The 25,237-nt window shown below is 37.2% G+C and overlaps 1 protein-coding gene across 12 annotated transcripts in view; it reads left to right on the forward strand.

Annotated features, from left to right (window-relative positions):
- The window catches only part of LOC101019996 (transcription factor 12), a 254,403-nt gene that overhangs the window by 192,767 nt on the left and 36,399 nt on the right, over positions 1-25,237 (forward strand). For 7 of the 12 annotated variants that reach the window (XM_031662545.1, XM_021941719.2, XM_031662546.1 and 4 more), the window contains 8 exons: positions 2,068-2,173; positions 3,207-3,346; positions 3,626-3,770; positions 4,823-4,887; positions 14,587-14,665; positions 23,092-23,165; positions 24,166-24,237; positions 25,007-25,213. In XM_031662545.1, the coding sequence (XP_031518405.1) occupies positions 2,068-2,173; positions 3,207-3,346; positions 3,626-3,770; positions 4,823-4,887; positions 14,587-14,665; positions 23,092-23,165; positions 24,166-24,237; positions 25,007-25,213 (888 nt within the window). The remainder of the gene's footprint in view (positions 1-2,067; positions 2,174-3,206; positions 3,347-3,625; positions 3,771-4,822; positions 4,888-14,586; positions 14,666-23,091; positions 23,166-24,165; positions 24,238-25,006; positions 25,214-25,237) is intronic. The other 5 variants (XM_031662548.1, XM_031662547.1, XM_031662549.1 and 2 more) reach the window with 1 other exon arrangement.

The following is a 25,237-nucleotide window of genomic DNA, read 5'->3' on the forward strand; positions in this document are numbered from 1 at the left end:
TTCTGGATAGTTCTATGGATTTATTCTATTTTGTTGTTGTTCGTGGTTTTAGCTTGGCTTGAGGAAATCTATATAGAAAGGGGACACGAGGATTTCTAGCTAGGGCTAAGTTTAAAAGATGAAACTTGATTAAAAGAAAATAGTCCAAAGTTCCTTTCCTGAAAACCTTATCTGCCTATCAGGCTGTACAATACGTTGCAGACACATTTGTATATAGTCAGTTATTTTATTTCAACACAATCATTTGTGAAATACGTTTAAACCAGAAAAGTATGTTTAATATGTGTGATGAACAAACCATTTTATCTGCCATATTCCTCAAACTAGGGGATCCTTCTAGATAATTCTTAGGAATATACTGTATCTTTTCCAAGACTTCTCAGGTACCACAGATGCATGTTTTTATCTCTGGGATGTGAAAGGTAGGAAACAAACCTGAATGCCAGTCCATTAAAAAAAATCACCTGTGCTAGCATTATCAGGACCAGCACACAGAGTAAAAATTACCTTTTATTTAGAATAAACTGTGTATATAACTAGGCTCACGTTAGACAAACACTGTAAGGAACAGCATTTGAATATTGAACAGGTAATATTTAGCAACATAACTGCTCCTATTAGAATGAAAGATGATACTGTTAGCTAATACTTATTGCCTGCATACTTTGTACAAAGCACTGTGCTAAACATTTTATATATAATCTCATCTGATCTGTCCATCAATCTCCTCATGCAAGCAGTGTTAACACCATTTTACAAAAGAGGGAATTGAGTCTTGGGAAGATTAGGGTAATTTGCAAGAGGTCTTTACAGTTAATACCTCCAAGAAAGAATAAATTAATATAATTGACAGTTTATGTAAATAAAAAGTTGGGATCCCATTTTAATCTTGGTGCGCTTCCTTAAACTTGGGGTAAAATATCAAATTATGTAGAAGAACATAAAGTAAAAGTCCTCCTTCCCAATTCACAGTCTAACGATGTAACTAACCACTGTCAGGTTTCTTGTGTGTAATTCTAGAAATTTTCTATGCTTATGCAAACAAATTGATATATGATTTTTATAATAGATGCTTCCATAATTTTAATGTTATTCTATTTCAATCAACATTTAAAATTTTTATTTTGTTGAATTTAATGGATGTATCACTTCAAACTAAAACAAAATTAGTTTATTTCATTCACTGCTCACAATAGCTTAGCTTTCTCTTCCTCCTGACTTCTGGTTGACTTTTGTAGACTGTGTATCACTTTAGATATTATTTGTTTTCCACCTGTGTTTCAGTAGTTAAGAGAATAGTGTGATCACATTTTGATCATTAAGGTTATTTGGCTGCCCATTTAGTTTTCCAGAGGAATGCAAATGTTGGCCATTTGCTAATTCAAAATGTTTGCAGTTTGCTTATCTAAAAGCAAGGGTTTATCAAAGGAAATTAATACTGCTCTAATAAATTAAATGAGATTTTTCTTAAAGCTTTGCCAGACTTGAAAGTGTATTAGCAATGTGTTTTTAATTTATTTGCTAACTCTACCAAGTTAAGGAAGTTCCTAACTCTACCAAGTTAAGAAGTGTTGTGCCTTTGATAGTTACCTTCTAATTATAACAAAGATAGCAACGTTTAATCAAACTCATTTTGATTTTATTTGGTGAATCTTGTAACACTGAAAAGAATGAATTTTATGAACCCAGGTTTTATGCTATGCTGTATTCAAAGGACATTTGTTTGCTCCATCAGATTTTGAATCATGAGCCTACGTGAGGTTTGTGTTTGGTAAGCCAGTTCAGTGCTTATTCAGTCACTTGGTGTAACTGTCATACTAAGATGCATTACAGAGATATTTAGAGTTGTATTTTTCTCTAATAACCAGTTTTAAAAAAAAACATGTGGATGGTAATTAAGTTTGACATTATTTATGTGGATTTAAGGCAATATTCTTTTCGTTTGTGGTAGCCCTTTGTAAAAATTAGATAGGCCTTTTTAAGCCCCTTAGAGAATATAGAACTCATTTTATGTAAGTAATATGGTAGTCATTTACATTTTAATTAAATGTACCATTTAATTTTAAGGTATATGCACCATCCCCAAATTCAGATGATTTCAACCGTGAATCTCCTAGTTATCCATCTCCTAAGCCACCAACCAGTATGTTCGCTAGCACTTTCTTTATGCAAGGTAAGTACTACCAAACAACTGCCAAATACTACTGCAGTCATCTGTATATCAGCCAGTATTTTAAAGTATTAGGAAAGAGAATACCTATATTCAGGCCTTATCTAGGTATTTTTTTGGCTAAAGGAAATTAAAATTTAGCTTTATAATTTTCCAGTGCTGTTTATTACTGACTGCAATTTAATTGAATTATCTAGCAAACCGTTGGCGTGCTGTTCCAGTATTGATTGAATTTATAAAGGTCTTAAATTGAAAAAAATAGAGCTGTTCTTGCTCATTTTAGAATTTAAGTGTATGAAAGTTGTTAACTCTAGTTTCTTGCTTCATTTATGGATTCATATCATGCCTAGCATTACCAATATAAAGAAAGAGTGAATATCATAGAACAGAGTAAGACCTGTTAAGAGAGAAAAAGTGTTGCATTTCCTTTACTTCATGTCTAGCAAATCATTTTTATTTGGTCTCCTGTGGTTTTGTACTATGGGAAGCAAATATATGGGAGCAATAAATTACTATATAAATGGTTCCTTGACTTTATATTGTTGAGTGAAGTCATTGCTAACACATTTCATTTGAAAGCTAACTATAATGTGGTAATTATCAATTACTTAGTTTTACTCTTAGAGAAACTTCTTTATTCCACAGTTTCAAAATGTTTGATATTATGCACATTGCATGTTATGGATTAATAACTTTCTGTGTATTTATGAGTATACCACTTAACTAAAAATAAATCTAGCCTATTTCCAAATTTGGAATTTTTATTATCTTCCTTGATACGAATTTAGATCTTCTGAAGATTTTTATAATGGCCTGCCTATTACAGATTAGATTACTTTTTTCCCTAACTAAAATGTTAATTTCTTCTTTTTAAATGGTACTTTTACAGTTTAGAGGGAAGAAAAGTGGGTAGAAGACTAGGTTGGAAAAGGGAGGAAAAATATCTGGAGGGTACCCCTTGAATTTTTATAAGCAACATCAAAATACAAGAAAAATTTTAGCTAAGGAAAATTTTGTATTTCTCTTTTTGTCTTAGATGGGACCCACAATTCTTCTGACCTTTGGAGTTCATCAAATGGGATGAGCCAGCCTGGTTTTGGTGGAATTCTGGGGACCTCCACTTCCCACATGTCTCAATCCAGTAGTTATGGCAACCTTCATTCACATGACCGCTTGGTAGGCTATAACACATGACTAGGGTACAGCAACACTTTGTCCTCACTTGTGTTTCATTTTGGATTAGAAGTGTAAAATCTGATTCTGCCAAAACTTCTGAGGTTTGAAGTACTTCAAGGCTTACCGCATTTACCATGCCATTTTAAAAAATAAATGACTATAAGTAGCACTCTTTAGCTGCTAACTTATAAATGCTCTTTTTGACCTGTTATAGTTGTCCATTAAATGTAAAGATTATTCAGAAAATATATTTAATAGATCGTATCTCTTTCCATCTAGAGTTATCCTCCACATTCAGTTTCACCAACAGACATAAACACGAGTCTTCCACCAATGTCCAGCTTTCATCGCGGCAGTACCAGCAGTTCACCTTATGTTGCTGCCTCACACACTCCTCCCATCAATGGATCAGATAGCATTCTAGGTGAGCTTTATGAGTTGGCAAAACTTCCTAAAACCTAGTTTGGGGATTTTCAGTGACCCCCATATCTTTTTATATATTTTTTTATTTATATATGTGTGTATATATATTTATATATGTATATAATTTTGTATATCTATGGGTGTATATTTATATATGTGTATATATATTTGTGTGTGTGTGTATATATGTATGTATGTTTGTTTGTTTGAGACAGAGTCTCTCTTTGTCACCCAGGCTGGAGTGCACTGGCATACTCATGACTCACTGCAGCCTCAATCTCCAAGGTTGAGGAGGTGATCCGCCTGCCTCAGCCTCCCCAGTAGCTGGGACTACAGGCATGTACCACCATACTCAGCTAATTTTTTTTGTACTTTTTGTTGAGACAGAGTCTCATTATGTGGCCAGGGCTGGTCTCAGACTCTTGGCCTCTAGTGATCCTTCTGCCTCGGCCTCCCAAAATGCTAGCATTATATAGACATGACTCACCACACGTGGCCTTGTTGTTGTTGTTGTTGTTGTTGTTGTTGTTGTTGAGACAGGGTCTCACTCTCTCAGCTCTCTCACTCTGTGACTACAACCTCCGCCCCCAGACTCAGGTGATCCCCCAGCTTCAGCTTCCCAAGTAGCTGGGACTACAGGCACACACCACCACGCCCAGCTAATTTTCCATTTTTAGCAGAGGTGGGGTTTCTCCACATTTCTCAGGCTGGCCTTGAACTCCCGGGCTCAAGAGATTCGCCTGCCTCAGCCTCCCAAAGTGCTAGGATTACAGGCATGAGCCACCGCACCTGGCCTTGGCCCCTCTTTCAGTATATTTTTTGGTGTTGAATTTAAAAGTGAAAGACAGGAAGACAAGAAGCTTTTTTATTTTCATCAATATAGAGACTGGTAAAGAACTCATCTTTATTAATAAGTACAACACATGCAGAGTATTTCCTAGTTTATTGTAATGGATGTGAGATGGCAATAGAGAACACCCTTGAAATAATGGCAGAGTACTAAAATATATTTGCTGGTAAAATTCTTGATTTGTTTCTCTATGAAATATCCAGGAACCAGAGGGAATGCTGCTGGAAGCTCACAGACAGGTGATGCACTTGGAAAGGCTTTGGCATCTGTAAGTATTGATGTTACACATTCTACTGAATGAATTTTACACTGCTGAATACAGTGATTAGATTTTGTAGGTGATAAGTATCTAAAGAGTGTAGATGTAACAAAATCAATTTCATTACACATTTAGAGTTTTTCTCGGTTTGTATTGATATGTGCCCTTAAATGCTATGCCTATGGTACAGCAAATGCTGGGAAAAGGAAAAAGAAGTCATCTAAAGCACAAACTGCCAAGAATAATCATTAAATCTATTTCTTCTAAATACATAGTTAGTAAGTGGCCCATTAATATAAGTCAAGTGGAGCCACGAAAGATAACTCAGTATTCTGATCCAGAGAATGAAGTGCCTTTATAAGGAGCTTTTCCAAGATCAAAAGCATTTTATGTACGGTATTTTTTTTTTTTTTTTTTTTTCAAAAGGTCAACTGCACCTAATTTACTCAAGGGATAGGAAATGAGAGCCTTCTCTGCAAAAAAGCCAGATTCATTGAAGAATCATGCTAAAATGAGTAAAACTGATTTGAAGGACTCCGATAGTATTTTCTTGAGCAACTAGTTCACATACATCACATCAGAACATTAATGACAAAGCAGTGATTATATTTTAATATCTGATTCTTAAAACATTAAAATCTCTTCTTTCAGAATGCCAAAACTAGAAGGGAGAGCATTTTTCAGTAAATCTACAACAGATTCAAATCTAATTATTAAAAAGGGGCACTTGTGGTTTGCACTTGCTAAAATTTCACTTTAGATGATTTTTTTTCTTCTTGTTTTCTGAGCAGTATGCTTCTTATAATTCCCACAGAATTGTCTTTTATTTTCTATGAAGTACAATTAACTTGCAGATACATTCATTGCCATTCATGGAGAAGGCAGAGCACTTTTAATACCTGAGTAGTAGGAAGCAACTGTTGAATATTTAAGGAGATAAACCTCTTTGTATATTGTTTCTGTAAATAAATTTTTCTCTACAGCTGAATACTAGCTTCTTGGAAAATGAAGCCAAGTCAGACTCATCTACTACACAGTAGAGATGAAGCACACGCAAAATGGAGCTCAGTGAATGTTTGTTGAGTTCTGTCTTGGATCATATAATAATAATAGTAATAATAATAACAAAACCCACAAAATTTATCAGCTATAATTTGAATGCTTACTAGGTGCTAGGCCCTATACTAAGTATTTACATGCCCTGTTTCATTTAATCCTCAAGAAAGCCCTGTAAGGTTGGCATTGTTATCCCCACGTTACAGATGAGGAACTACGGTTTAAAAGGTTAAGTAACTTGAGCTCAGAAAGATTAAGCAGCTTGCCCTAGGGGACTCATAAGCTAGCATGGATAAAGCCCATATATATTAGAACCCTGATCAGACCTGCTTCAGACTCTGCTCCTAACCACTGCTCCATACATCCAGAAAGTGCAGTGCTATGGTAATTTTCTTACAGGATATTGATGAGAATGAAAGAAAATTATCTCACCCTTTTCTCAACTTACTGTCACCTGATGAAAATGACCTATTTAGGAAGAAAATTTTATTCTATACTAAATCTGAGAGGTTCCCAGGTATTTGATTGGCTTGCCATATTCCTTCTGATTCTGGAAGAATCTAGTAACTGATATTTCACATGTAGCAGGACAAATAACATTTGAACTTTCAGTGCTAAATAACTTTTTAAAATATAAGCTGATTTTGGGGGCTTTTTTTCTCAAAGGTCGTTTGTTTATTTTATTAAAGAAAAGCTTCTATCAGGGAACCTTGGCATATAGGCAGGCAAGAATTTGTGATGTTCTCAGTGGCCCTTCAAGTTCATTTTGTTACCCTTCACATCCTTGAGTATCTTCCCGTATTATAAACAGCATACTAGCCAAACCAAAATGGCATTTGGAAAAGAAAACCCAAATTCACTGTGAATGGAATCCAGTGAAGAAATGTTTAATCTAGTTAGTGGGTGGGCTTTGGTTGTCATGGAAACTCAGCTCTGTCATCCTGTGTTGTTACTAGGCAGGAGCAGCCAGGTCATTCCATAAATCATTTCTGTCATAGCTGACGGTGATGCATTCCATCTGCTCCATCACTGCATGCCATAGTCTGCACATTTCAAATCCCTTCCTTCAATCCATCTGCTTCCCCACTTCCTAGCCGGACACCTCCCCAAATACATTCTTTTTCCAACTTTCCTTACAGACGCACATTCACTTTAATATATGTTTAGTGCACTCAAAATGTACTGAAAAAGAAAAACATTATATTATCTGGGGATAGGAAGGATTAGAAGAGATGAGGAGAAGGAACTTAATGAGGATTACATTTGAGAGTCTGACATGCATATCATAATTTTATGTCAGGTATTATAGATCTTTTGAAATGGTGACTCTGACTATTTTGAAATTTTAAGTTCTTTAGAATGTGACGCTTTTAATATAGCATCTGGTTTTAGATGGAGAACACTATGCTATTGTCATTAAAAAGTAATTCTATTTCCCCAATTGTCTGATATATGTCTTAAAAGATCTTTCATATTGTGAAACATCAGAGGGTACAACCTTTGTTCTTCAGTTTAGGTATTAAAGAGCACACAGAATACTGTGTGATTAAACATGTAAGGCCAGATAATGCATTTGCAAAGGTTCCTTTATTTTAGGTTTAAGCCTGGATAATTGTGGTCTTAATCTCAGGATAGCAAGAAAGAGAATTGTACATGAAAGTATTTACACAAAGTTCCCAAAGCCCTGTGGATTATGCATTAGTTTAGATAAAAAAAAAAAAAAGAAAGAAAGAAAGAAAAACTAGGGTAGATAGAAGGAAAGGAAAATCTGGATATTCGTGCCATTTCTAATGTGTTTCCCTGAACGTTTGCCAGACAATAACCCTTTAAGATTGTGCCCGTGGAGAGTTATATAGAGGAAGAAACATCTGGTTTATTTCAGTGCCTAATACCATATCAAAACACTTGGTCTTTAATTTAGAGGAGATCAAACAAGAAGACTGTTTAACTTTGTTGATTATATCAGACTTCTTTGTGATAATTTATGTTTTGATTTCTACCTCAGAGCAAGGGAAAAAGTGAGAGAGAGAGAGAGAGTGTGTGTGTGTATGTGTGTATGTGTGTGTGTATTAATCTGGATAAATGGTCAGTAGTCTCTAACAAAAGAAAAGAAAATTCAGGGAAGTTGATGTTTAAAAGTAATTCATGAAATAACTTTCTTTGTTCCTTAGACTCAATAACATTAGCATAATAAAGATTAACTGAAATGTGCACTGTAGTGTTTAAAAAATTGGGCTCACAGTTCCGGGGTTCGGCTTGGTAGCAGTCCATTGTTTCTTTTTTGTCTAAAGCCCTTTTCATTAGCCTCTGGCTTATTGGCACCCTGCTGATTGGAATAGACCATGACTGATAGGAGGAGGAGTCTCATTTGTTGGAGTAAAATGAGGCATATTACCGTTTAAGCCTGGCAGAAGGTATTGGGAGTTACTCATTATTGGTCATTTAACAGTATGAGGACCATGGACTGCATGCAGAATGAGTGCTTACTTTGTTTAGACTCTAGACTCTAAATCACTCTTTACCCCTATTTTTTTAAGTAACTGATTTTTTTTCTTCTTTTTATTCTTACCTTCAAACATCAGTGTAGGATTTCTTTTAAGGCCAGGAAGTATGAAAAGAAACGTATTCCTGATTTAGAATACTCTGCCAAATAAAGCCTGTGTTTAGAACTTAAAGTAGCACAATTTCTATAGAATAAGTATGATTTGTTTGTGATTTGGTAATAAAATAAACACTCAGATATAAAGCTTAGTGAAATGACCTGTGATCCAATAGGCTGTGTTATCATACTTTTCAAATGTATTGCTCCTCCTCTCCCACCATAGACATTCTTTTTATGAAAGTAAAAGTGATTTTTTAAAAAGGCCTGTAACTTACAGGGCTATCTGTAAATTTAGGAAAAGTATTGATAACAATTCTGTCTGTCATCACTTTAACTGGTAAAGTAGAACCAGTGACTGTGATGGATGAGTGAAAAAGTTGGCTTTTATTGTACAAATAGAGAAGCTGCTTTTGGAAAAAATATCAGAAATGACTTATTTTTATACTTGATATGTTTTTGGTGCTGCTTCTCCTGTTTAGACAGTGATTTTTTTTTTTTAAGTTTACACCAATTTTACATACAGCATTGGGGCATTTCACTAAGTCATTTAAAGATAGTGCTTTTATATGACTCTAAACTATTACTTTCTTTCCTTGATATAACGGAGCTTTCACCAGTTGTTGACATGGTTAGGGATTGTTTTAAGTGTAAGGACAGAGTTTTCAAGGAAAATCGGGATTGGTAGTCCATTTCTACCCTCAAAAGCCCATGCCTACCTAACAGTGTGATATGGACAGCTTAGTACATCAACACTAATTCCCAGAAATAGTGAAACCTCACCATATGATTATTCTCAAAGCTTATGCCATAAAACTGATTTGAAATTAAGTCATATTTATAACAAGCTCTTTTGCCCTTAGTATTTCTGTTGCTGACCCACATTGTATAAATACCAAGATAAATACTACCATTTATTGAGTCCTGCTTTTTATCAGTTAGTATTATAGGAAATTTCAGTTGTAGTTTAATCGCTCAAGTTAAAAATACATACATTGGGCACCTGCTTGTACAAGATACTGGCATACAATAATGGATTCAGTGTTGACCAGTATAAGTTTCCTGTCTTCAAAGAGCTTGTAGTCAAGGAGAGAAGACAGATACACAAATAATGATAATGTATAACACAGTGTGAAGTAAAAGAGCAAAGAGAAGTTCATACTATTTTCTAAGAGTATAAGGAAGGTGAAAATGTTTAAATGGGGAAGTGACATTGGAACTGAACTTTGATAAGTAGAATTCCATCTGGGACAGGTTAAGAAACAAGCGTTCTGAAAGGATGACGGGCTGTGTTTAGCAAATGAAAAAATATTTTGTTTGCATATTAGGGTATGTAGGTTAAAAGTAGATTATAAGGGCTGGGAGGCTGAGGCAGTGGAATCACCTGAGGTTGGGAGTTCGAGACCAGCCTGACCAACATGGAGAAACCCCGTCTCTACTAAAAATACAAAATTATCCTGGCATGGTGGTGCATGCCTGTAATCCCAGCTACTCGGGAGGCTGAGGCAGGAGAATAGCTTGAACCCAGGAGGCAGAGGTTGCGGTGAGCTGAGATCACACCATTGCATTCTAGCCTGGGCAACAAGAGTGAAACTCTGTCTCAAAAAAAAAAAAAAAACAAAACAAGAGGAAAAAAAAAACACACAAAAATTAGCCGGGGGTGGTGGCACACGCCTGTGTAATTCCAGCTACTTGGAAGACTGAGGCAGTAGAATCACTTGAACCTGAGACGGAGGCTGCAGGAGTCGAGATCATGGGCATTGCACTCCAGCCTGGGCAATGGAGCAAGACTCTGTCTCAAAAAAAAAAAAAAAAAAAAAAGTTTTTTGAGTACATTTGAGTGTGTCTTAGGCAATTATGTATAGGATGGAAAGAGAGGGAAGTAACTAGAAATATAAACACCTTTAAGTAGTCCAGCCACAAATTTGAGTAAAATCTAAAGTGGTGTTATGGGTAGGTGATTATGATACGTGCCTGTCCCAGAAACATTAGGAGAATTGTGGATACAGATTCCAGAGGGAAGAGTAGAGTAGTAGAGGAAAAGAGGAGAGAGTACTTATGGTAACCATAAGCATGGTGCTGCTAACCTAAGTAGAAGAAAAGAGATGGGAAGGATGGGAATCTTAGGGTAGTAATATAAAATTTAGATTTGGACATAACTGAGCTTGAGATGAAAAAAGAGCATGTCCAGATAGAAAAGTCTAGCAACCAGTGTGACAAGAGAGGTATCAATTTAGGAGTCATTCACCTGGATGTGTTAGTTGATATTTGACAAAGATTACTATTACCAAGAGATAAAGCACAGGTAAATGAAAGAAAACTGAAGGCCGGGCACGGTGGCTCAAGCCTGTAATCCCAGCGCTTTGGGAGGCCGAGGCGGGTGGATCACGAGGTCAGGAGATCGAGACTATCCTGGCTAACATGGTGAAACCCCGTCTCTACTAAAAATACAAAAAACTAGCCGGGCGTGGTGGCGGGCGCCTGTAGTCCCAGCTACTTGAGAGGCTGAGGCGGGAGAATGGCGTGAACCCGGGAGGCGGAGTTTGCAGTGATCCGAGATCACGCCACTGCACTCCAGCCTGGGAGACACAGCGAGACTCCGTCTCAAAAAAAAAAAAAAAAAAAAAAAAAATGAAAGAAAACTGAGACTAGAACTCTGGGGAATCATACATTAAAGGAAATGGAAGAGTGAAATAGGTGGACCCTAGGGACCTTATCAAATACAAGGACTGAAAAGAAGCACTTAAATGGAAATTCCTAGCAAGGATTATGCTTTTCATTCTTAATGACAGCTGTATATCTATACATTGAACCCTCACCATTTATCTGCACTCTTGTGGAATCTGAGGCTACATTAATAAGACAAATTCCTTGTTCTTCTGGGGCTTATATTTTACCATGGGAAAGGAAAAAAACAGGTAACAAACAAATGTAGATGATTAGAAATACAGTGTAAGCAGGAGCATGTGACAGAAAATGCTGCTTCATGAGTTGGGCTACTTTGTAATAATCACAGTTTTGCATAGAACTGAAAATTTCTCGCTCATCCATCCACCATCAGTGTTATCAACCTTTCCTTCCCTTGCCAAAATTGTAGTCAAGACATATTTCATAAAGATGAGCATCAGTTGCTCATAAATGGTATAATTATTTGAATTTTGAACATAAGAAATGGTGGTTTACAGTGGTAAAGAGGTATGTTGAGGGCCAGGTGCGATGGCTCACACCTGTAATCCTAGCACTTTGGGAGGCCAAAGCAGGCAGATCGCTTCTTTGTTCAAGGAGTTTAAGACCAGCCTGGGCAACATAGCGGAACCCCATCTCTACAAAATATACAAAAATGTTGGGTGTGGTGGTGGGGGCTTGTAGTCCCAGCTCCTTGGGAAGTCAAGGTGGAAGGATTGCTTGAGCCCAGGAAGTTGAGGCTGCAGTGAGCCATGATTACACCACTGCACTCCAACCTGGGTGACAGAGTAAGACCTTGTCTCAAAAAAAAAGAAAGAAAAGGAAAAGGTACGTTGAAACATATTTTGTTTTTGTTGAAGTTTGATGACCTTCCCTAATTTACTTATGTGGTTGAAATAAATCAATGTATGTGTGCAAAGCCACTAAGAACAAAAATGTACCTTTCCAAGCTAATTTACCACATGTCCTATGAATGTTTTAAAAGGTAACAACTTAAAAACCAATAATACTGATTTGTTTTTTCTTTTTTCATACGATGTCTTACTCTGTCACCCAAGCTGGAGTGCAGTGGCTCCATCTCAGCTCACTGCAACCTCCGCCTCCCGGATTCAAGCGATTGTCCTGCCTCAGACCCCACGAGTAGCTGGGATTATAGTTGCCCACCACACCCCGACTAATTTTTATATGTTTAGTAGAGATAGAGTTTCACCATATTGGCCAGGCTGGTCTCAAACTCCTGATCTCAGGTGATCCGCCCACCTCAGCCTCCCAAAGTGCTGGGATTATAGGCGTGAGCCACCGTGCCCAGCCTAATATTGATCTTATACTATCTCTCTGTTACTAGATCCTCCCAAAGTGTTTTGAACTCTTTTCCATAGCTTTACTTTTCCAAAATAGCTTTTTAAAGAGAGTATTACAGTGTCTAGATCCTGACTATTTGAGATAGTTGATGTATAAAGGCATTTACAATTATAAGTTACTAACATCATACAAACTGGCATATTTTATTTGAAGTGGATATATTCATTTGTAGTCAAAGGAAGGTAGACTTTGGGCTGCTTACAATTTGAAAGCCTGTTACCTTTTTAAAAAATGAAATTTGGCCAGCTGTGGTGATTCACACCTGTAATCCCAGCACTTTGGAAGACTGAGGTGGGTGGATCCCCTGAGGTCAGGAGTTCAAGACCAGCCTGTCCAGCATGGCAAAATCTCATCTCTACTAAAAATACAAAATGTAGTCGGGCGTGGTGGCACACACCTGTAGTCCCAGCTACTGGGAGGCTGAGTGAGGAAAATCACTTGAACCTGGTAGGTGGAGGTTGCAACACTGCACTCCAACCTGGGTAACAGAGTGAGACTCCATCTCAGAAAAAAAAAAAAAAAATGAAATTTGTCAATTGTGACTTGTAGAGTTTTGTTGTATATGAACCTGTCCCAATATCTGACTTTATCAAATATTGAAAGAACATTATTATACTTTCTTTAAAAACAATGTTGAAATTCCTTGTATGCTGTAAATTGGGTCTCTTTAAATTCATTAGAGGTCTAAGTTTATTCAAAGCAAGGTCATTTCTACTGGATGACTTTTTGCACTCAGATGACTTTTTGCACTTGCAAGTAGTTTTCCTTTTTGAAATATTTAACCACAATTTATCCATATAAGTTGTTTTCTCTGCCCTAAGTGCGGAGATAATGAAAATGATCATTATGCCTATTAAAAGAATAGGATTGTCCAAGAAGAGATCTTAGGGATGGGCCTTTGGTGCCTGGATTAAGGGGACTTTTAAAGTGTTTACTATTGTTGCCAGGCGCCATGACTCACGCCTATAATCCTAGCACTTTGGGAGGCCAAAGTGGGTGGATCACCTGAGGTCAGGAGTTGAAGACCAACCTGAGCAACACGACGAAAACCCATCTCTACTAAAAAAAAGTTAGCTAGGCGTTGTGCTGCGCACTCGTAGTCTGAGCTACTAGGAAAGCTGAGACAAGAGAATGGCTTAAACCTGGGGCACGGCGGAGGTTGCATTAAGCCGAGATTGCGCCACTGCACTCCAGCCTGGGTGACGGAGTGAGACTTCATCTCAAAAAAAGTGTTCACTGTTGAATTAGATAAACTTGAATTAATGTCTGTCACCATTTATTTTTGACAATATGAAATATAAAGTATTGCAACAAAACTTTAAGCTAGAATACCTAAATTTATGCATCCCGATAATTTATCCTCTTCAAAGTTGACCTATTGGGATTTGAAGTCCACAAATCATCTTGGAAACAATTTTTGAAGCATATCAAGATTTTTTCACTTTCTTCAAGGGTGACAAAAGTATCTTCTGAGAATAAGTTTAATGTTTTACAACACTCAATCATTTGGAGCTAAAATTGGCAAAAATGTGGTTGATCAAACTGAGTAACTTTTTAAATGAGAGATAAGGGGTAACCATTAAAAAGATTATTTTCTTTGTTCAACTTTTAAACTGTCCTTAAAGACCATTCTAAAAGATAGTATTAATAGTTTTCTGAGGTGACTATTTTTAAAGATACCACATTCTTGAAAGATTGTCAGATTTGTTAACTTTGTAGGTACTTCTTATTTTTCTGTTCTAACAAATACTTCGTTATTTTCACCTAGAAAAATAAATACTTATGATCTATTTTATTCCTCTCATATTAGAATATATATACTTTTTAATCTGTTTTTTAAACTGCGGCTTCTGTATGATGAAACAGTCTAAAACTTGATGAGAAATTTTTTCACTCTGAAGTCTTAAGGGTGACAACTAGATTATAAAAATAACTCCATGTGAATGGATTTCTGTATGTGCTGTTGTCACTTATTGATACATGTATATTTCTTGTTTTCTGGTTAGATTTATTCTCCTGACCATACCAGCAGTAGTTTTCCATCAAATCCATCAACACCAGTTGGATCACCTTCACCTCTCACAGGTAGGCTTGTGTTTTATCTAACAACTTCACAACGTGTGGGGCTACTTAGAAATATTTCTAGTTTATTTCTCAACAAACTTTAATAAAAATTTGTGAAAAATCATTTAGATTTGACTATAAGAAAGCATGTAAAGAGAGCCTTCCTCTTGAATTCATTTTGGAGAATATTAAAATATTTGCTAATTTTGAATTATTTATTAATATCTTCCCTGATTCTTAATGTAATTTGTGATCATTTCTAAGAACAGTAGTTACAACAGGATAAAAATAAGACAAGGCAATTGGAATTAAGATAAAATATGGAGAAAGAATGAAATCAAAAATTTTTCTAAAGTAATTTTTTTAGAGACAGGGTCTTACTCTGTTGCCCTGGCTGGAGTGTAGTGGTATGGTCTTGGCCCAATGCAGCCTCCAACTCCTGGGCTCAAATGATGCTTCCACCTCAGCCTCCTGAGTAACTGGAACTACAGGTGTATGCCACCATGCCAAGCTAATCTTTTTACTTTATGTAGAGACTGGGTCTCATTATGTTGGCCAGCCTAGTCTTGAACCCCTGAGCTCAAGCATCCTCCCACCTTGGCCCCCCAAAATGCTGGGATTACAGGTGTCAGCCACCATACCCACCCCCTCCCCAAAATTGTTTTTATAAGATAGCATGTAAAATAAATAAGATTAGTTTATTTTAAAATACATGTAACTTCTTCCTTGTTCTCCACACTTACCATGTACAGCAGGTAAGATTCAAAGATGAATAACTACTTCTGCTAGATAGTCTGTTTTTATTTTTAGGTCAACTAAGTTATTTCACATTGAAAAAATTCTTGGGAATGATGTGGTTTTTCTGCTAAGGAAAGAACTCTCTGTGAAGGTGGATGAATATTGTTAGTGAAGATAAGTGGTTTACATTTGTTTTTATTTTGTTTTGTTCTGTTTGAGACCGAATCTCACTCTGTTGCCCAGGCTGAAGTGCAGTGGCGTAATCTCGGCTTACTGCCACCTCTACCTCCTGGGGTCACGGGATTTCCTGCCTCAGCTTCCCAAGTAGCTGGGATTGTAGGCACCCACCACCATACCCGGCTAATTTTTGTATTTTTTTGTAGAGATGAACTCCATGTGAATGGAGTTGGCCATGTTGGCCAGGCATGTCTCGAACTCCTGACCTCAAGTGATCCACCTGCTTCATCCTTCTCCCAAAGTGCTAGGATTACAGGCGTGACCTACTGCGCCCGGCCCACATTTTTTTTTTCCTTAATATTTTTCACATTAGTTTAGACAAGTTCTAAATACTATCCTATAGTATAAATTTGTTGAGACATGATTGATGTTATTGTAAACAGGATTTTTTTTTATTTATTAGGAATAAATATATAAAAATGTTTAATATCTTTTAAGCTATGATTTTAAAACTTGAACTATATTTTTCTGAGCAGTGTTTGGAGAAAAGCTTTGCTGAAGAAAAAATAGATTGTTTTGAGGAAAAGGCATTAGGCAACTGGATAAAGTTATCGTATTCCTCCAACAACAGTTGAGGGAACAATTCTGTTTTCCTAATCAAGCCATTAGTTAAGTCCATGCAGTTTTGTTGTTGTTGTTAAGCCTTTTTGCATGGGCCATCACCTATGCTTTGTGTATTAGCCTTGTGGCTCTACTAAGAAGCATTCCGGTTTGGGGATGATGAACTGCTGGCAGCTGCTTTCAGCTATGAGCAGGTTCTGCCACTCTCCCAGACACCAGGGCTTCAGCTGTCTAGTAAAAGTTAAACAGCTGTTCCCCACATAGACAAGACTATGAAAGACCCATTGACTTAAAGTTGTTGTTTAGCAGAGCTGAAATTACAGGACGAAGGATGTAACTCTAACCCTACTCACCCTCTTTGCACAGTTTTACTAAAATTATCAATGTCATTTTTGTCACAGCTTGTTTCACTTTCTCATCTGAGGTATCCGTATCAGCATTCCCACTACCTCTCCTTGTCTGTCTAGTAAGATAGCTGCCAAAGTATCCTTTGGTTTTAATGAACACTGAGTAGGAAGGCAGGCCATGGCAGAGCTCAGCATCTATGAAGGGTCATCAGTCAAGTGCAGAATCCAAGATTTAGACATTTTCCAAAAACCTAGTGGTCACAAGTAAAATCTCACATTTCCTCCTTCATCTTTATTTGATATTTAATGGGTGATGCTCTCTTTTTCTCTTTAATTCAGGTTGTTAATGAAAATCTGGACTGTTGAATTATGTAATGAAGGCTTCTTTTTCAATTCAGCAGTCATAATCAAAGAAAAGTACTTTCACATACTTGTGTTGAAACAGCAAATCAAAGACTGATTTTAAGCAGGTCCATCTCTCCTGTCTCCTGTATCTATGGTTCTTACCTAAACGCACATACACCCCTGCCCACCCATAGCAGGGCAGAGATGAGATGGAAAGAAGAAAGGAAAGCACTGTGTGATAAAATATTCACTGTCAAAGGGAGAAGGAAAAGAATAAGAGCAAACCAGAGCTCCTATATAAATATGTGGACATTATTTTGCATCTTGTGTGGCAATGGCCTGTTATCTAGAATAAAAAATTCTGCCCACTGTGTGGGTGGAATTCTCCACACTTGCCCTATTCCTTATGCTTTTGAGCATCAGTTAGACTTAGCACAAGTCTTTTAAAGATAGATACACATGTGCAGAGCCACATAAGCAGCTTCTAAGGCTATCATTCTTTAAATCCCCAATGTTTTCCTTGGAAACTTTTCAGGTCAAGAGCATACATTTCTACACAGAGAATGCTTAGGAGGAAAGTTCTGAGATATTGTATCAGTTAGGATGCTTTAGGCTAAAACGAAAAGAAACTCTTGTCTCAGCTGGACTGAACAGTAAGAGGATTTATAATCTTGTGTGGTGAGGTCCTGGCCGCCTATGTCAGGGCTCATGCTCTACTTTGCAGTTCTTCCTCAGGCTGGTAGAAAGACAGTGTGGTTCAAGGTACTACATGCAGACGTAACAATCTCCAATAGATGAAAAAAGGACCATCTCTCTTTTTTTTTTTTTTTTCAGTTAAAAATTCCCTAATTTTTTATTCCCGGTGCCACTACCACAATTTACAGGGCAATATGACTGATGTAGTGAAAAGAAAAAGGCAAAACTACAACAGATAAAAGACCTCAGGAATATACATCTTATTGTCACTACATTGCATTAGTCAGTAGCTACACTTTTTGCAAACTGGCTATGACAGTCCCGAACAAGAAGGGTTTCCTGTTTAAGCTGCAGTAACTTTTCTGACTATGGATCATTGTTCCTTCTGTGGCAGATTTTTACAGTTCCTCTAATGCATTTGGGACAACTGTCTCAACGTAACCTACAGCTTTCCTGACAACTCCTTGTTCTCTCTCCTGCTAAGAACTGTAGCCCTTTTCTGCTGTTTTTAGAACCTTCTGCTACCATATCCACCACTTTGACCACCATAGGGAATGCCTGAGCTTCTTCCACCAAAACTGCCCCCTTTCATGGGTTCATAGTTTGATTGCTGTTGTTCACTGTAATTCCCAAAATCATTATAGTTTCCACCACCACCATAGTTACCACCGTCAAAGTTTCCTCCATCACTCCACCACCACCACCATATCCTTGGTCCATCACCGTCATAGCCCCCTCTACTACTATAACCAGGAATACCAATATAGTTGCCACCATCACCTCCAAATGCATTATATCCACCATCACCTCCTCCATAACTACCTCTGCTGCCACCACCTTCACCACCATAGCCTTCTCTTCCACCAAAGTTTCCACCACAGCCAAAATTACCTCCACCACCTCCAAAGTTTCCTCCATAATAAAATTGCCAGATCTACCTCTATGACCTCTTTGTTATCCAGCAGACTTCATCTCTTGTTTAGAAAGGACCTTTTTTACTTCACAGTTATGCCCATTAATACTATGGTGGTATTTCCTTTTTTTGTTTTGTTTTTTGTTTTTTTTGAGACGGAGTCTCACTCTGTCGTCCAGGCTGGAGTACAGTGGCCGGATCTCGGCTCACTGCAAGCTCTGCCTCCTGGGTTTACGCCATTCTCCTGCCTCAGCCTCCCGAGTAGCTGGGACTACAGGTGCCCGCCACCTCGCCCGGCTAGTTTTTTTGTATTTTTTAGTAGAGACGGGGTTTCACCATGTTAGCCAGGATGGTCTCGATCTCCTGACCTCGTGATCCGCCCGCCTGGGCCTCCCAAAGTGCTGGGATTACAGGCTTGAGCCACCGCGCCCGGCCCGTGTGGTGGTATTTCTGAACAACAGTTTTATCAACTGTATCATGATCATCAAAAGTTAATGAAGCAAATCCTCTCTTTTTTCCACTCTGCCTGTCTTCCCTAACGTCTGCGGTTTCAATCTTGCCATACTTCTCAAAGTAGTCTCTCAAATTATATTCTTCTGTTTCTTCTTTAATACGACCAACAAAAGTTTTCTTCACTGTTAGATGGGCACCAGACTTTACAGAATCCTCTGTAGAAGCAGCTCTCTTTGGTTCCACTACACACCTATCAGCCTTGTGTGGTCTAGCACACCTTGCTGCCTCCACCTCTTTAACACAAGAATAAGTCACAAAACCAAAGCCCCTGGAACGTTTTGTTTGGGGTCTCATTACCACACAATCTGTGAGTGTGCCCCATTTCTCAAAATGTCTCTTAAACTATCATCTGTAGTTTCAAAGCTCAGACCACCATAAAAAGTTTTCTCAAAAGCTCTGGTTCCTTTGAATCATGGCCGTCTTCCCCCACCACCCACCCCCACAGTGGTGGCAACGGCCGGAGGGCTGGGGGCCACCAGGCAGCAGTTTTACCTTCATTTTGAGACCAGATGACCGGACTCACCTCTTCCAACTCAAGTTCAGTATCCCATCTATTTCTTTTAAGAGTCTTTTAAAAATTATTTTAAGGATCCTTTTCCAGAAGCCTCTTAAACAGATTTCCCCTTATGTCTTATTGGCCAGCACTGGGCCTAATGCAGGTACTTGCAACAGAAATGGTGCCACCATGTTTATCTTAGCATCCAGATTTATCCCTAGGGCTAAGAACAGAATTGCTCTCTCCTGGTTCCTATTAGGAAAGGACAGACCCATCTCCCACACCCCTTGTGAACAAAATCAGTGCTCTCGCCACAAGATAGAAGAGAGGAATGGCTTTGTTTACTACAGTTATTTAGGAAAAGATGAGCATTTGCAGTAAGAGAATAAGTTTACTAAGGGAGCTTGGAAGGCAAACGAGCAAAGTCTTCCTTTGCCTTTCATTACCTCCTTCTGGAATATAAGTGAATAAAAGTTCAATAATTGTAGTACTCAATAGTAATCTTCAGAGCATTCACAGAAAAAAATAAAAATGAGAGAAAGAGAAATTCTAATCAATTCTACTAATTGATGAGCTACTTATTTTTATTACCTGTCAGACTGCCTGATGTTAAGTCAGTTACCTGACTTCAGCATGCTTTAACAAAGTGCGTTACACTAGAACAGGCCAGCCTGTAATAAAAACAAAGTAAGTTTAAGTGTATCTAAATTTTTTCCCAGTTTAATGAGTTACACATTGAAGATAGACCTTTGTACAGTTTTTTAAGAGCACCAAAAATTATCTAGATGATTTATTACCCGAGTAATTTAGTGTGCACATCTGATTCCTCAATATTAAGCTAGTGAAGAATCACAAAAACTGCATGTTTTGCAAAAGCAGATGCATGCTGACAATTCTGAGGCATTTGAACATAAAACTTGTGTTAATGTTGCACACAAAGTAAGTAATTTGATGATCAGGCTCCTATTACAAGGGACTTACGGAAGGAGTAGAACAAAATGATTGAAAAGTAAAGTATTACCAACATTAAGATAAATTCTTTTTTAATAATTAAAGGTATTTTTCAAAATCGATTATGATTAAACTGGTCACCTAAAATTCATAATTCTACATCAGTGCTTAGAAAGAAGTAATGCACTGAAATTAGCAGTAAGGTGTTGGCTGGTTGTTTTTATATATTTTGCATATAGTCAGTTACTGAGATTTTCTGGTTGATCAGTTCAGCCTTTTAATTATAAAATTAGCCCACAAGTTTTTGAAGCAATGAGCAATTTTAGATTGTCCATAATTTGTTTGTAGTTGATTTATGATTACATTTGTATGTCTAGCAAGAAGCCTTTAATGGTCCTCAAAATAATTTGTTCATAATTTGCTTGTAAGTAAAAAAAAAAATTAACTGAAGTGCATATTTTTTCTCACAATTTTAGTATTTAAAGTGTATTTATGTAATCATAACAGTATGCATATAATTGTGAAATATAATCAGGTTATGAAGAATCTGTATCCAACTTTTCATCTTGCAAAATGTATATAATTGATGAATACAGTTACTACATTGTTTCATAAATAGTCTTGTTCAGCTAAAATGAACTATAATAGTTCTAATTTACCTCAAGTTTTTCTAAGACAAATAAATTGTAGTGTCACATTAACTTCCTAAATATGGCAAATTGACCTGCAATAAAAGGTTCTAGAGTGAGACAAATTAAACCTTCAACTTCCAACTTTGATTTCTAATATAATTCAAATTGTCACTGAAGCTTTTATTAAGAACAAAAATATATATTTAATTAAATAGTCTTTATTCTGTAAATGACTTATTTTCAGATGCACAATCATGAAATAATGAAGATTTTGATCAGTTGTTTTTGTCTTTTTGCTTTTAAAGGTGTTTTCACAAGACCATTAAAACATTGCCTTCTGTCTAACATATGGATGAATTTTTTTTTATGCTTTTCTTTTTATACTCTGAACTTGTATCTTTTCTTTTTCTATCTTTATTTTTTTAATTAGATTTCTACTTTTCTAACATCACAGGATAAACAACATCTTACAGAAGTTTTTATAATATTTTCCTAGTTAATGTATTTGGTATAAACTATTTTGGGAAATTTTTAAACAGATGACCCCAAGATCATTTAGAATCATGGGAAATTTATTCATCTGTGTATTGCTAAAGGCACAATCAGTTAATATTACCCCTTGGTAAGGCAGTTTGTCCTTATGTTAATTTATGTATACCCTTTGATTCAGAAATGATAACTATCCTCAAAACATCCTTTCCCCTGGGGGAAAAAAACTCAGAGTAATGTTTACTTATATCACTGTTCATAATAGCCGAGTGATAACAACCAAAATGTCTAGCAGTGAAACAGTAGTGGCTAAGCAAATTAGGTGTAGAAGCCAGGCACAATGGCTCGCGCCAGTAATTCCACCACTTTGTGAGGCTGAGGCTGGCGGATCACTTAAGGTCAGGAGTTCGAGACCAGCCTGGCCAACATGGTGAAACCTCGTCTCTACTGAAAATACAAAAATTAACTTGGTGTGGTGGTGTGTGCCTGTAATCCCAGCTACTTGGGAGGCTGAGGCAGGAGAATCGCTTGAACCTGGATGGTAGAGGTTGCAGTGAGTCAAGATGGCACTAGTGCACTACAGCCCAGGCAACAGAGCGAGATGCCATCTCAAAAAAAAAAAGAAAAAGGCCAGGCGCGGTGGCTCAAGCCTATAATCCCAGCACTTTGGGAGGCCGAGACGGGCGGATAACAAGGTCAGGAGATCGAGACCATCCTGGCTAACACGGTGAAACCCCATCTCTACTAAAAAATACAAAAAAAAAGCTAGCTGGGTGAGGTGGTGGGCGCCTGTAGTCCCAGCTACTTGGGAGGCTGAGGGAGGAGAATGGCGTAAACCCGGGAGGTGGAGCTTGCAGTGAGCCGAGATCTGGCCCACTGCACTCTGGCCTGGACGACAGAGCGAGACTCCGTCTCAAAAAAAAAAAAATTAGCCAGCATGGTGGCACACGCTTGTAATCCCAGCTACTCAGGAGGCAGAGGCAGGAGAATCACTTGAACTCAGGAGGTAGAGGTTGCAGTGAGCCAAGATCGTGCCGCTGCACGCCAGCCTGAGCGACAGTGAGACTCCATCTCAAAAAAACAAAAAACAAAAACAAACAAAAAGAACTAAGTGTAGAGAATAAGGGGAGTATTAATGTAGTCGTTAATAGTATTACCAAAATTTCTGTACAATGCTAGAGGAAGGGGGACAGAATTTTAAAAGTGTGTACATTGTAAGTGCATTTTCTCAAGATACATAGGCGTGTGGAATAAGTCTAAAGAATGTGCAAACATAAAGGTAGCTGTATTTTAAATTACAGGGTTTTTTTTTTTATTCTGTTTTCTCAGCTCCCTACATTTTTTTTTATTAATAATGAAAGATTTTTGAAAATGTATTGGGCTTATAAGTAGCCAATACTGTGCTGAAGGCTGAACAAAAATACTCATGTAAATTTATTTAGTTATTCAGTATCTTTACCCTTTCCTTCACAACATTATCAAGATCACTGAGTTAACCCAGGTGTGTGGGTACTTTTGGGTTTTAACAGGTACCAGTCAGTGGCCCAGACCTGGAGGGCAAGCACCTTCATCCCCAAGCTATGAAAACTCACTCCACTCCCTGGTAAGAGCCTCTTATACACCAATTTTATCTGATAGCTTAGAGTTTGTTTGTTTTTAGTAAATCTGGCATAACAGTAAAGAAACAGTAGGCTAGCATTGCACACGAATTCTTTGCTAACAAATGGCTGATTCAGTTGAACAATATAAGACACATTGGGTATGCCTTTTGCCATCTGTTCTTTGGGACCTCAGGCTTCTGGTGTCAGGACAGCTGATGTTAAAATTTTGTTAGGAGGATTTTTGTTTCTTTGACAAATCTAGGGCTTAATCATTCTATACTTCTATGTCTACATATAAAGGGAAACTTTTTTTAAAAAGACAAGTAAAAGCAAGAGAATTTAATCCAGCAATGCAAAATTTTTACCCTTTTGTATTTTACCCTTTCTCATAATACTGTGTGTGGTTTATTACATTTCCATTAAAAATTTTAAGTGAATACCAGTGTTTTTTGTCATGAAAGTGTTATTTGCCATGTTTTCTTGTGGGAAAAAAAAAGTGTATTGTGCAAATCATACAAGCAAAACATTATTTAACAAGGCAGTAAAGGAACCTTCTAGATACTTGAGCGTGAAGAATTTGTGGGAGAATGTTGACTACTGTTGCTTTTGTATACTTGTATTTGTAACCCAGAATTACACGGTATAATAAAAACAAAATAAGGATGATTTGATGGAATGCTAAGTCATGCTCTCATTCGTAATTCCAGGTTGCAAAGAGAAACATTCTTTTTCTGTGACTAACAGAACATTTTAAATTGAAGGAACATTTGCTTCTCATGTATTTTGCAAGCAATTATAAGCAATGTGTGCTGTTTAGATGCTAACCTCGTAACTTCCCTGTTGAACCCCAGCCTTTTCATATCTTAATAAAATAGATCTCGCACGTCTTGGCGTTAACTTTACTAACATGTTATGCTGACATGCATATCAGCTATTTCCTCATCTCTTTTGGAGTTAATCTTAACCTGTGCTTTGCCTCCTGTTCTGTCTTGACTTTGCCAGAAAAATCGAGTTGAGCAGCAACTTCACGAGCATTTGCAAGATGCAATGTCCTTCTTAAAGGATGTCTGTGAGGTACTATTTCTTTTAGATGGTGCCTTTTTTGTGTTTCAATTAATTATACTTCCCATTATTCATTTAAAATCTTTAAGTTGTACAGACTCCAGTCTTTAAAAATCAAACAATTGACTATTTCAGTTTTTATCATAGTATATAGGAATACTTTTGTCTCTTATGTTGTTGAAAGTGATCCTTTTTAAAACAGCTCTACTGGCATGTGCTTTTGATTTTTTTAATTCTAATATGTTTGTGTATGGGGCATGTGTGTATCCACACACAGACAATACCATTTATTTAGTTTTGTCAAAGAACATATCTGGATGTGTTCACCATATAAGATACATGTGCTTTATATACTTAAGACAAAATTAAAACTTAAACTTACTGGATTTGAGGTCCCTTCCCCAAATTGCCATCATTCAAAGATCAGTATTAAAATATAGGTTGTACTTTTTTTTTTTTTTTTTTTTTTTAGCAACTCTTATTGAGAAATGACATAGTATCCTTCATCTTTTGTAGAGGCTAAAAGAAATAACCTCATGGTAGTTTGGTAAATTCATTTTATAAAGCAGTGAGTTGTTTCTGAAGCTTTGAAAATTTAGCATAATCTACAGACAGATAGGCTTTTTTTGCTGTTGATTTATAGTTCAGGTGGTTGCTTTTGAAGCTACTTGATACTGCATTTCACTTGCTATCTTCCACATATCACATAGTAGGAAACATAGCAGTTAATTAATCTAACAGATGCCAGCAATAACCTCCATGTTTTTTTTAATCCATACAGCAGTCTCGAATGGAGGATCGTTTAGACAGACTGGATGATGCAATCCATGTGCTGCGGAACCATGCTGTGGGACCTTCCACCAGTTTGCCTACTGGTCACAGTGATATACACAGTTTATTGGGACCATCCCATAATGCACCAATTGGAAGCCTCAATTCAAACTATGGAGGATCAAGCCTTGTTGCAAGCAGTCGATCAACTTCAATGGTAAAATCGTGCTCATCTTTTTTG

The sequence above is a fragment of the Papio anubis genome, unplaced genomic scaffold, assembly GCF_008728515.1.
Source record: "Papio anubis isolate 15944 unplaced genomic scaffold, Panubis1.0 scaffold74, whole genome shotgun sequence".
Lineage (NCBI taxonomy): Eukaryota > Metazoa > Chordata > Mammalia > Primates > Cercopithecidae > Papio > Papio anubis.